Source organism: Oreochromis aureus, linkage group 18 (genome assembly GCF_013358895.1).
Source record: "Oreochromis aureus strain Israel breed Guangdong linkage group 18, ZZ_aureus, whole genome shotgun sequence".
NCBI classification, from domain to species: Eukaryota; Metazoa; Chordata; class Actinopteri; order Cichliformes; family Cichlidae; genus Oreochromis; species Oreochromis aureus.
In genome coordinates, this window is record NC_052959.1 from 10,420,382 (window position 1) to 10,432,978 (window position 12,597).

At 41.0% G+C, this 12,597-nt stretch overlaps 2 protein-coding genes across 2 annotated transcripts in view; one reads left to right on the top strand and one right to left on the bottom strand.

Moving 5' to 3' along the window:
• LOC120434383 overlaps positions 1–1,885 on the bottom strand; it is a 47,532-nt gene extending 45,647 nt beyond the window's left edge. Inside the window, exons 1-3 of the mRNA XM_039602412.1 lie at positions 1,877–1,885; positions 297–434; positions 127–197 (exon numbers count right to left, since the gene is read on the bottom strand). Coding sequence (XP_039458346.1) covers positions 127–197; positions 297–434; positions 1,877–1,885 — 218 coding nt within the window. The remainder of the gene's footprint in view (positions 1–126; positions 198–296; positions 435–1,876) is intronic.
• A 1,683-nt stretch (positions 1,886–3,568) lies between these two features.
• Positions 3,569–10,480, top strand: zgc:153115 (uncharacterized protein LOC768186 homolog). The gene is made up of 2 exons (XM_031740019.2): positions 3,569–4,386; positions 6,184–10,480. The coding sequence occupies exons 1-2, from the start codon at positions 3,900–3,902 to the stop codon at positions 6,426–6,428; spliced, it is 732 nt and encodes a 243-aa protein (XP_031595879.2). The 5' UTR covers positions 3,569–3,899; the 3' UTR covers positions 6,429–10,480.
• Positions 10,481–12,597: the final 2,117 nt, after the last annotated feature.

Consider the following 12,597-nt stretch of genomic DNA (forward strand, 5'->3'; position numbering starts at 1 on the left):
TGAGCGGACAGAATCGCATACACACACACGCAAAAGGAAACAGAAGAGAAGGAATTCTGCACTAATTCACTCGCCATCATCTGTGAAAACACACCGGACTGTATGAAATCTATACATTGGCTTTACCTCAGACTTTTTAAATGCTGCACAGAGTGCTCCTTTTGAGGGGAAAGCCGTTTTATCTGTGGATTCCTCATCTGTAGAGATCAAACATGCACATTAAATATCAGATTTTTTTATTTAATAGTGCGTTTTTATTGTTGTTTTTTTGCAGAAACTATTTTATTAAAGCTGACCTGCATCATTAGGTGACACTTGGAGACCACGTCAATATCAACCAGACAGTCCAAAGCCAGACCATTCCTGCCACCAGTGGAGCCATGAAGGGTGCTGGTAATTGTCGTGCTATACCTGTAAGTATATCTCACCCCTTTCTGATAGAGCAATTCAGAGGTAGGAAATCCTAGTGAAAATATTATAGAAAATAAAACACAATTAAAAATTTGGAAAGGAAATGTTGAGTGTGCATGCATCCATAAATCTGAGATCCATTAGACTAAGTAACAAAGATCTTACCAGAACAACTTAAATCACAGAGATTTGGTTTCCCCTGTAGGCATTCACCTACTGAAGAGAAAAAAATCAACTCAGGCATATCGACAGAACATTACAGCCCTTGTCAAACTTCTATACATAACATCTACTACAGCCAAACCCTGTTTTGACTGGAAAATGAATTTACTCTCCAAGAACTAATATAACAAAGCAAACCATAAAACTTACCATGTAGCAGGAGAAAAATGAGTAAACCATTGAAGAGTAACAACAATACTGCCATAGCAACCCACCACAGGTCTGGCTGCCTCCGATCCTCCACATATGAGTGAGATGAAAACCAAGCACTGTTCACAGCCACTGAATGACCAGGCTTGTACATGGGCTTCCTCTGTGACCCATACTGCTCACAGCAACCAATCAGGAAACACCTTCCAGGACTGGAGCTACGAACATTCACTGAGCCAATCACTTGACAGAACTCCGGGCCTCACAAAACATCAAGTTTTCTTACACCCTTGTTGACTTGGACAGACATAAGACATGAACCACGTAAGGGGAGAATTTCTTTGCAAAGCTGGCAGCTGCAAGGATACTCAGTTGGAGACTGGGGTGTTTGCAGGATTTTTAAAATGGGGGGGTACACAGGTAACAAAGTAAGAAATATATATACCAAACCACTTAAAATTGGTAGGGTGTGGTTCAAAGCTCTGTATGGCATTTTTTTTGAAAGCCTCTAACAAGCCTGAAAGTCAATATTTGGTGTGAGCATCTTTATTTTTCAACACAGCTTTCCTGTAATTTCTTTAAGTAGTCTTCAGGAATAGTCCCCCAGGCCCCTTCTTTGGATGTTGGCTGCCTTTTGTTCTGTTCTCTGTTAATGTGATCCCACATTGCTTCAATAATGTTGAGGTCCGGGCTCTGCAGAGGCCAATCCATGACTGATAGTGTGCCATTGTATGTTTTTCTACCCAGATATGCTTTACTGCATTGTGTTTGGGATCATTGTCGTGCTCAATCAGACGCTTTCCAGATTGTATACCTGGCGGTACTTTCCTGTGTTAATTCCATTCTATAAGTCCATCAAGTTTAGCAAGATCTCCATATCTCAACATGACTGACTGAAATGCAGCTCAAAACCATGACAGAGCCTCCACCATGTTTTACAGATGGCTGTAGACACTCACTGTTCCAACTCTTGCTTGACCTCCTCTGTACATATTGATGATAATTCAAACTGACATTTTCAAATTTGGATTCAACACTCCATCAGACATGTTGTCACTGATCTTCAGTCTAGTTATTTTGTGATCTGGCATACCTCAGCCATTTTTCCTTGTTTCCAGTCCTTAAGAATGGCTTCTTGACAGCCACCCTTCCAGTGAGACCATTTCTGATGAAGCTTCAATGAACAGTAGATGGATCAACTGAAGGAGTAGTTGCATCTCTCATTTCCTGTGTCAGGCCTTTGGTGGACTTTGCTATTTTTGAAGGACATGACTTTCAGATATTGTTCATCTGCTGTAGGTTTTTAGGCCTGAACACACTATGCATCCTGAGATAGGGCAAGCTTTTAGCTAATAGCTCTTTGGGAATCACCTTGTTAGTGTGAAAATACTATTTTCTGTTATCTTTGGCATTTTTCATAGATCTACCTAATGGAATGGTAACAATTTGTGTTTTTTGTGACAGGCTGCTACTAACAAAGTGTCAAAAGATACATTTAAAACTGGTTCTTTGCTAAGTTGTCTGTTATGTGTACACAAAACACGGGTTCATCCCTTGTGTTAGTTGCCTTTTCCATGCTTGGATGATTCATAGGTCAGCGTTAAGTAGCTTAAAACAAACAAAAAACATTCCTCTAAAAAATGGAAAGGTACAAGGACTGGACTGAACATGAGTGAAACGCAACCACTGTCCAAAGAATAACTCTGAAGGAACTTCAGACATCCTGGAGAACTACTGCTCAAGAGAAGAAAGTCTGGCTCACTGGAAGCAAAATATAAAGAAATGAAGGGTGGCTGAAGACTTTTGCGCAGTATTGTAGCTACTAGTGGGAGGAGTAATCAAACTTCAAATGGGAGTGGCACCATCCCATGCCCACCACACATTTCTGACACATATATATCAGACAGGAGTGCTGACCTAGGCACATTACAAAGTGACTGACACAAAAAAAACTTTCAGAAGAATAATTTCCTTATACTTATACACTACTACACTAAACACTTGTTAGTGAAGTAGTGCATTAATAAACCACACAACCCACTGTGGGTTTAAGTGCCTGAAAAGCTGATCCAGAAACTTTTCAGAAGACAAAGAAACACAGCTGAGAGTAGTTAACGCATGAAAATAGGGACATCTAGTGTTTGTGTGATATGGATAACAAGCAGGTGGGGAAGTGGAGGCTTTGGCTGCTATGATGGCGTTTTTACAGAATAATTTTCACCCCCACCACTCGGCCACGTTCCTTATTCTCCGACTGAGCTCAAACTAAATTACACAACACGCCTTTCATCCCCATCTCCTTCCCCCATCGTTAAACAGGCAGGCTTCCAGTGCCACCTACTTTCCACGATGCACCCAACCCCGCGGTCCACGCCCGTGCTGCGACGTCAGTCACTGCGTGATTCTGGTCCGCGCGGCATTCAAGACTCTGAAAAATCGTATTTTACAACTTCCTGTAAAAAATAGACATTAACCGCCTTTTGCCACAAATTTCAGGCATGATTTTGCACAACTATTTAGCTTGTTACCTTTATAGCCATAAGCATGATTTAGCGTTTAAAAAAAATGACACGTTCACATGTGTACTTAAAAGATGATATCTTCAAATTATGTCAGTTTTTATGTTCAGTACATGGGTGAGTTTGCCATATCTGTTAAATGACACACACGTGGGTATCTGTAACAACAAAATCAGAGAATTATCCAGAGCTTTGTAGACATTTGAACCAGTGTACGCCACCAAAAAGCGTTCACCGATGAGCCTGAACGCATCGTCAGTCCGGGACCAGGGGGCGTAGGTTTGACCGGCTTCTGGGAGGCTCAGACACAATGAACCGTCAGACAGTGAGGGGCACGCATGTTGGACCGGGAGAATTAGCACGGTCTTAGCGTGTTATTGCTCGTAAACGTGCCGTTTCTTTGTTTTATCCAGTGATTCTTAAGCTGCTGAGACGCTGTATGGCGGTAACAAGGCTCTGCTGGAAGCGGTTTGTTCGTCCAGTTTGATGAAAACGAGGTCGGGATCAGACGAACGTTACCGTTAGCCCCTCCTGGTCGATTTTTTTTTAAAACTTGTTTGTTTTTTAGTTAAAGACAACAAAGCAACGTAGATAACGATGTCGCTGATTGCGTCGTCTGATTATTTCGCTGCCGAGTGTCTGGTATCGATATCTAGCGGTCCTGTTCTACACAGACCCACCCCGGTCGCCCCCGCCAACCAGCCTGCCTCGGTGGGCCTGCTCCCCGGGGAGCCCGAAGGGTCGAGTGAGGACAGGGAAGTGCGGGACACGCTGAGGCTGGAGGGAGCTAACGTGGTGGCGGTGGCCGGTATCCTCACCGACCTACACGGCAAGTTCCGCCCCATGTCGGCCTATTCGGAGAACAGCAACTCCTCGTGTGGTGGGGAGAGCGGTTACACCACGTTGTCCGACCCGACCACCCCTACCATGACCCCCACCGCCACCCCGGTCCCCGGACAGCAGCACCAGCACCGGGCCGGGGGAGCAGGAGGAGGGGTGAAGCGACACCGGTGCACTTTTAACGGATGCGACAGAGTTTATGGGAAATCTTCCCACCTGAAGGCACACATCCGGACGCACACAGGTATGGAGGGGGACGACCATAACACATTGGTCATATCAGCAGTTCACATGTCATGTATTTGCACAGCCATAGCTAGAGCCTCGGCATAGCTCAACTTTGTACCCCCAACTTCTGCTTTCCTCGGTGCCATGCAAGCAGACGGTTTTATCGTTTAATCAGATCTATATGAGGGGTGGGAGTGCTGTGCCTTTCACTAACTACTGTAAGCGTGCTTGCTGGCTGCTTCTTTATTTTTTTTTTTTTTTTTTTTTTACAACTTGGTAAAGTAATCTAGCCAAACAAAGGGGGAAACGCTCCCCTCGGAGACTCTGACAAAGAAGTAAACCAACAAAAGAACTGGGCTGGACGTTAAAACCTGTGACGAAAGTCTTCCTCCCGGCTGGATTTGCATATGAAATGAACGTAAGACGAAACCTTAAAGTTGAAAGCGCTGAAAATGATAGTTGGACAACGTAAAAGGCCTCAGCAAGTGCTTGGCGCTGTGTAGTTTTTCTCTGGGCATCACTCCCACCCTCACGCATGCTGACAAATTGAAATCAATCCTCCGCGATGTGTAAATTATTGATCATTATTGAGCAAACCCCATTATTGAGCAAACCCCTTTGCTTTTCAACGCATTTTGGATGTTTACTGCTGAATACGTAATTATGTGTCACCAGACTTCCATTCAGTCCTCACCCATGTGTTTTAACTATGTAATAAAGGCAGATTGGTTATGAATAGTTCATCCGTCAGAACGATAGCGTAACTTTACTAGTGACTTTAAGTGTGATTTTTCTCGCAAAAATCAGGGGAATTGGCGTGTCCAGTGCCACTGAGCAGGCGCAAATGGATTAAGGGCAGGAAACGGCTCAAAGACGGTGTTGTGGGAACGCCCACAGAGTTCTGCAGCAACAACGTGGCCAGGCTTTGTGATCTTGCAAATGGCACCGAGCATCCCACTCACTTATCCTGGGTTTGACTCGTGTTGCCTGCCGGAGATTAAGCCTAGTACGGTAGTAGCTCAGGAAGGCTAATCTTAGCCATCTAGATCCTATATCTTTTTTTTTTTAAACGTATTTAAATATACGTAAAAAAAGGTAATGCAGGTGTTACATTTGTGTCACTGTGTTGAAATTGATCTGATTTAAGTAATCAGATTAACAGATTCCTTCATTGTGCAATGACACAAACTGTAAGCATACAAAACCTGTTTTTCCCTTCCTAGTTCATTTGAAAGCACAGAATTATGTGGGCTTCAACAGCGACTTATATCTGAGGACTACACAAAAGATATGAAGAATCAGTTTAATGTGATGTATTAGCGGCAGAATAAAGCACATGTGAGAACTGAAATGACACGAAAGTGAATTAATCCAAAACAGTCCATGAGTTTAAATTTTGTCAGCTTTTCCTTTGACATTTTCAATCCATACTTCATGGTTTTACCTTTTCACATGTAAACATTTGTTGTTTTTTATACATTATTGAATAATGTGGAGGTTTAATGACCTGAGGCTGTGGGGCATTTTTGGCAGCAGGAACTGTTCACTTTTTCTGACATTTTATTTCATAGTTAGGCTGTTAGTTGCAGAAATTTGCACCTTAACCAATCATAGATCAAAGATCAGTGAGAATAGTTTGGTTTCCTTTTATGTATGCAGTTGTTTATTGTAAAACCGATTCACGTCAGAGAGAAGGGAGTAGCATTTCTGTTCCCGTGTGTTTGTCTGTTTAGTCATGAAACACCGTTTTGTGTGCTTTCGCTGCAAACCTGGCAGCTGATTTCTCTCTGCTCTCTGTTGCCTTCGTGTCCAGGTGAGAGGCCCTTCCCGTGCGTCTGGCCTAACTGTGTGAAGAAGTTTGCCCGCTCCGATGAGCTCGCCCGCCACACTCGCACCCACACAGGGGAAAAACGTTTCCAGTGCCCGCTGTGCAACAAGCGCTTTATGCGCAGCGACCACCTGATCAAGCACGCCCGCCGTCATCCCGACTTCAAGCCATCCATGTTGGGGCGCAACAGGGGTGTGTCCTCGGCATCTGATCCGGACGTGCACAATTAGGGTGACGTGGGTTTGCTGTGCACTGGCATTGACGGGAGCGCAAGACAGTCAACATTAGCTTCAAGTGAACCGTCTACAATCAGATCCACTAGTTAGGACTTAGCATTGCTGTGTTGCACTAAAAACAAATGTGCACGTATACACAAACATACACACACAGAGCTGGATGCGAGGTGGGGAGTAGCCTTATGTCTCTGTGTCCACACAGTTGAGTCACACGAACACTGTCCACCAACTCAACAACAACCAGGGTTGGGTTTGAAAATTGTTACAAACCTAAAAGAACCAGGGACTCGTTAAGAAATGCGGCTTTTGATTCCACTTGTCGTTTCCTGAAAGCAAGACTTTGGACCTACTGTGCTTCCATTTGCATCGGCAGTTACATGTGCGCATGTGTGTGTGATGTTTACAGTATGGCAGACTAGGCTAAGCCTCAGAAAACCCAATAATGATAGAGTGAAATGTAATCACTGCAGTTAAGGAAAGTTGGAGGCATGAAGGTAGACTTACTGCAGGATGATCTGAGAATGTAGTTTTTACTGTCCTGCATCAGTAGCAGTGATATTAGACCACAAAGTTTTGTGGATGAGATACCAAGAATTTAATGCCAGGTAAATCACGTAAGAGTTGCGAAAGTCCCAGCATGCCTTGGAGAAGTACTAAACGGTGTTTTGCAACATAGCCTGCTGAAATAAAAATCAGTAGGTTTTAACTGCCATAGAAGTGAAACACACACAGCTAGCACAAATGTTGTATTTCGTTTAAACCAAAAAATCAAATCAAATCAAGAATACCTCGTTGTGGATAACCACCTGATGGCAGCATACGTTTATCACAGGAATTTTTTTTTCTGCCTTTCGTAAAATTTTGATCTCAGGATTCGATAAGAACGCGAATCACGAAGCAGAGTTCAGTCGACTAAAATTAAACCCAACCCTGAAGGTAACCTCATCGTCTCAAACTGAAACACTTTCACAGATGGCAGGGATTTCTTTTTCATATTGTCTGTACAAATCTGCACATTCATCATCATCATCAGCCAAATAATCCTCTCTGGTTTTCTTGTGGTTCATTTCTACCTTGTCAGTAACCTTTATTTACCATGAGTAGCACAATATTGTGATATTAGATAGCGAGGCGATGGATAGACGCTTTTTAAAAATATTTTTGTTTGTTTGTAGCTTTGCTGATATTAAGTTCTAGTGGTGACACATTCCTTAATGTTTTTTTTTTATACTGCTTCAGTAACCCTCTGCATTGAAGTCAATATTTCTTCATATATCCAATTCAAGTGTAGATCAAATACTCATTTTAGCCTGAAAGTGGATCAAATTTCAATTTAGAAGAGTTGTTTGCACGCCATCATTAAGGCTCCACCAGTTATCATCAATGAAATGCTGACACATAATACACAGCAGTATTATGTCTAAACCTGATGCAAATGTATATAAGCTTTAAGCTTTTAATGTAGAAAAAAATGGTAATGCTACAAGCAGGAGAAATAATACACGTGATGAATTGTAGTCCTTATATTAGGGGTAACATACAGTATGTATGCTTGATAGATTGGCATTGCCTGTGAGTGTTGGTGTGTGCGTTTTTTTTTTTTAGATTTACCTTTTTTTTTCGTTTTGTTTTTAAGCCTGCTGCCTTCAAAGTAAAAGCATTCACTTCGTCATCGAGGGTTTGGAGAAAGACGACAAAATATACACACGTGCCAGATATTTCTTTTAACAGCAGATAAATCAGAGTCTTATGAGTAGCATCGGGAGAGGGGGGGACAAATCTTACTGTAACTGATTATGTGGAAACCAAAAAAAAAACACATTCTGAGAAGATCAGTTAAACTTTTTTTTTCCTCATCTACACAGTACAGATGTGGGCTGTGGAGTTGTGTCACTAAAGCAGCCATTAATAATACTCGGGGATGCACTGATTGTGAAATTCCAGGCCGGTTCCAATGTCGGAAAAACAAAAAATTTGGCCGATATCCAAGCCCAGTATTTTTTCTACTCGCGTGTTTAGTTTTTGTTGTCGTTTATTAACTCCTTTATGCCCTGGAAACAAAGTAGATCCCAGTTAATTTGACACAACAGATAACTATCAGTAGATTCAGTCTTATATCAGTCATCAGCCAGTCACATTTTTTGCTTATATGTCAGTGCATCCCTGATGATAAAAGTTCCACCTGTGTTTGAGTTGAATAGTGATACACAAATGTGGATTTGATTGGAACCTGTTCAGTAGATTTAGGGATGCTGGCACCTAAATCTGTATGAAATAATCAGTTTCGATTTCAGGAATGAACCCATCAAAAAGATTAGATCCACGATTTACCAAATCAGTCAAACCTGTAATGTAATTAATGTACTTATGACCCACTTGTAGTGTCCAGGTCTGAATAGAGAGAGAGTGTGTGTGTGTGTGTGTGTGTGTGTGTGTGTGTTATTTCCTTTTTAAATATTTCCACTGTTTGTCCCACTTATGGACATATTCCTTTAACTCAGTGAACACTTCTTCAGGAAACTTTGAAAGCCTTAAACTATGTCATAACTACTTTGCACCATGTTTACAGTTGGATCATTGTATAGGTATGTGTGTCCTCTTGTAGGCGCATAACAGAAACTCATTATGCAATAAGCACTTTTTTCTCACAGGTATATTTTGCTGGATAGTGTAATGGCTTGCACTGTTACTGTGTTACTCCAAGTGGGCACTGTGGAACTTTGTGTTGATGACCAGTGGTTTTTAAAAAAACAAAACAAAAAAAACTGCCTTTTCCTTTCCTTATTTTTGTGTTTTCTCAGTCATCCAGGCCATCTCTTTGTTGTGTAATGTGTCTAGATGGGATTGGCTTCTGTTGTTGTCCCCGGATCTGTTTCACTTTCCTCCACATTAAGATCGGCGCGATTGTCTTGCTGATTCGTGTCACGCCGTCTCCGCGTTCCCGTTGATTTCATTTTAATTGCAGCTGTTTTCTTTGAAGTGAATGCCGAGCTTTTGAAAGTTTTCGGTTGCTGCTGGCAGTGACCTTGAACAAGTGGACTGTTTATCAGAGGAGCAAACGCGTCTGATATAGACTCTCAAGCTATATTGTCACAAGAAGAACATACCTCACAGTCAAAACAGTTGTTTTTATTTCTGCAGTGTCTGTGTAAAATCCATCCAACCAGTCTTTCAGAAATTCCTATAAAACCATCAAGCCTTGGATTTTTAAGAAAAGAGTTGTTTTTATCAGCCAGATGGCCTGTTTATGTACCCTCGTCCTTACTGACTATATGCAACACCTTTACTACCTGTGTAGCTGCTTCTTCTTCTTCTCCTCAGTGACCTGTTGTTGTGAATAGACAGTAGTAGTTTAATCTCCATAGACATTAACCCTTTGTAGATCTGAGCTTTAAACTTCACTACTCGCTGGAGCAGAAGTCGAAAAAGGGGGCATTTAAATACAAAGTAAAAATATTTGCAGACTGTCATTTCACTGAGAATGATGATTGAATATGCTCAATCCAAACTCTGTTTGCTCATATCACTGAATGTGGCTTGGAGTCCATTTTGGATTTAATTTTGCGGCGCCGCCTCACCTATAGCTGGGGGCAAAAGGGCGATTTTTCTTTCTTCTTGTCACCACACTATCTCAGATATGCACATTGTACAGAAATGGATGTTCTTTTTTTAATCGATGCTAATTTTTACATTAATGTAATTTTTAAAAAAGTCCTCTTATCAAAGCTTTAGTTAGGGTAAATGGGAGGAACCGTGGAACTAAATAATTGCTGCAGCAAGCTGTTTTGATATTTATATTCTCAGGTGTCTTAAATTTTCGGCATTGGAGTTTCAATATTTCCTGTGCGACACAGAAGTACAAAGCATGGTTTTGTTTCTTATGTTATGCTGATTAATTTATTACATATCGAAAAACGTATATGGTTTGTGTGGTTTAATTATTCTTTTCATAACTCATTTTGTGATATGGAACAGTACTAATATTAAATGTTTCCAATGTTTGCTTGACCTGTGCTATTTTTAAGAAATAAAAATTCTTAAGTTCATCTTTTATTTGTGCATTTTTTTTTTCCATCTGTCTGATGAAGACAGTGTAAATTATACAAATTAACTTTCCAATACCGTATTGTATGCTACAAGTGATAACCGTTATTGCATACTAGTAGCCGATTGGCTGTATTAGTATTAGCTTATTCTGTATGTTTGCTGTTATTTAAAATCTAAATCGGCTTCCTAATTATTCCTTGTTGATAGTAAATACGGTTACATGAATTATGGTCCTAATTTGGTTTGTTCTGTGGCCCATTTAAGGTGGTATTAACTCGCCTAAAAAGATTTTAAATATTATATTTTAACTAGTATCCAACTAACTCTTAAGTTGCCTTTCACGCTAAAACCCTCACTTTAGGGATAAACAGGCTCACTACCCAGTTTAATAGGTACACTTTGCAAATCTCCTTTTCTTTCATTCTCCCTTAATTATTTGTAGCATAGAATCAACAAGGTGCTGGAAACATTCCCCAGAGATTTTGGTCCATATTGTCTTGCTCCCCTCATCCCAAACTGTTTGGGACAGATGCCCTCCCCGACCCTGGTTCTGCTGGCGGTTACTTCCTGTTAAGTGTTTTTCCTGTTGCCAAGTGCTTGACCAGAGATGGTCGTTTGATTGTTGGGTTTTCTCTGTATTATTGTAGGATCTTTACCTTACAATATAAAACACCTTGAAATGACCTCTGTTGTGATTTTGCGCTATATGAATTGAATAGAACTGAATTGAGCTGCAGATTTGTTGGCTGCATATCTGTGATGAAAGTCTCCTGGTTCACCACATCCCAAAGGTGCTCTAATGGATTGAGGTTTGTTAACCGTCGGGGATATTTGAGTGCAGTGAACTCAACTCAAGATTGTTCAAGAAACAAGTTTGAGAGTATTTATGACATTCTGTTCCAGCAGAAGATGGAAACACCGTGGCCATAAAGGGATGCATTTTTGGCAAGTAGGCTGTGGTGTTCATACAAGGCACAGTTTGTACCCCGAAGTATGCCAAGAAAATATCACCAGCCTGAATTGTTGATACAAGACGTGATGCATCCATGCTTTTGTGTTGGTTATGCCAAAAGCTACTATCCAAATATCACAGCACAAATTGACACTCAACACACAACGCAATGTTTTTCTAATTTTTATCCAATTTTGGTGAGTCTGTAATTTTCAGCCTCAATTTTTTGTTCTCGGCTGACAGGAGTGACAACTGCTGTGGTCTTCTGCTGCTGTTGCCCATCAAGGTTCAATGTGCTGTGCTTTCAGAGATGCTCTCTCACAGACTTGAACAAATGCTTGTTTGAGTTAATGTTACCTTCTTATCAGCTCAAAGCCATTCTCTTCCAACCTCTAGCATCAATGAGGCATTTTTGCCGGGCAAACTGCAGCTCACTGGATATTTTCTTCTTCTCTGTAAACCATAGAGATGGTTGTGTGGGGAAAATCCCGGCCGATTAGCGGTTTGTGAAATACTCAGACAGACCATCCAGCACCAGCAACTATGCCATGTTCAAAGTCATCTAAGTCACCTTTCCTCCCCATTCTGATGCTCACTTTGAATATATCATAACTCCATCTACATACACAGACCTACATACAGTCCATGTATTGTATACAAACTCATGCACATTTGTAATTACAGAATGTTTTTTTTCCAGGTTATTCAGCAGATTTGTTAAACCTTTATCTTTATGATATAAATAAACTGCAACACAACACAAATGTAGCAATAACTTCTCAAAAACTATGATGCTAAAACTACTTTCCACTACACTTAAAATCATAGCTTAATATGCTAATAGGCATGCTAATCAATGAGTTAATAACAGTAGTATATGACTGTAGTATTTCCCTGAAGGTTTTCAAAGCATGTCATACTTTATGAAATGTCAACCATTTCAATGAGCAGAAACCTCAATTAAAGGTCATAGTTCGGGTGGCTTTAAGCAAAGCACTGTTACCTCCCGTGACTCAGTGCTTTAGCTAACATGGCATTTGAACGTGGTATTAAATGTGGTGTTACTGTCAGCAGAGGAGTTGTAGTATCTGATCAAGGACTCCTTCTTGTCTCTAACAGAGCTTTTTCTCTTGAATTGGCATAGTTCATTTCAATAATGCATTT

Coding starts and splice junctions, on each gene's coding strand:
- zgc:153115 (XM_031740019.2), top strand. CDS start 3,900: ATGTCGCTGATTGCGTCGTCTGATTATTTCGCTGCCGAGTGTCTGGTA. Junction 4,387..6,183: donor ACACATCCGGACGCACACAG/GTATGGAGGGGG, acceptor CTTCGTGTCCAG/GTGAGAGGCCCTTCCCGTGC.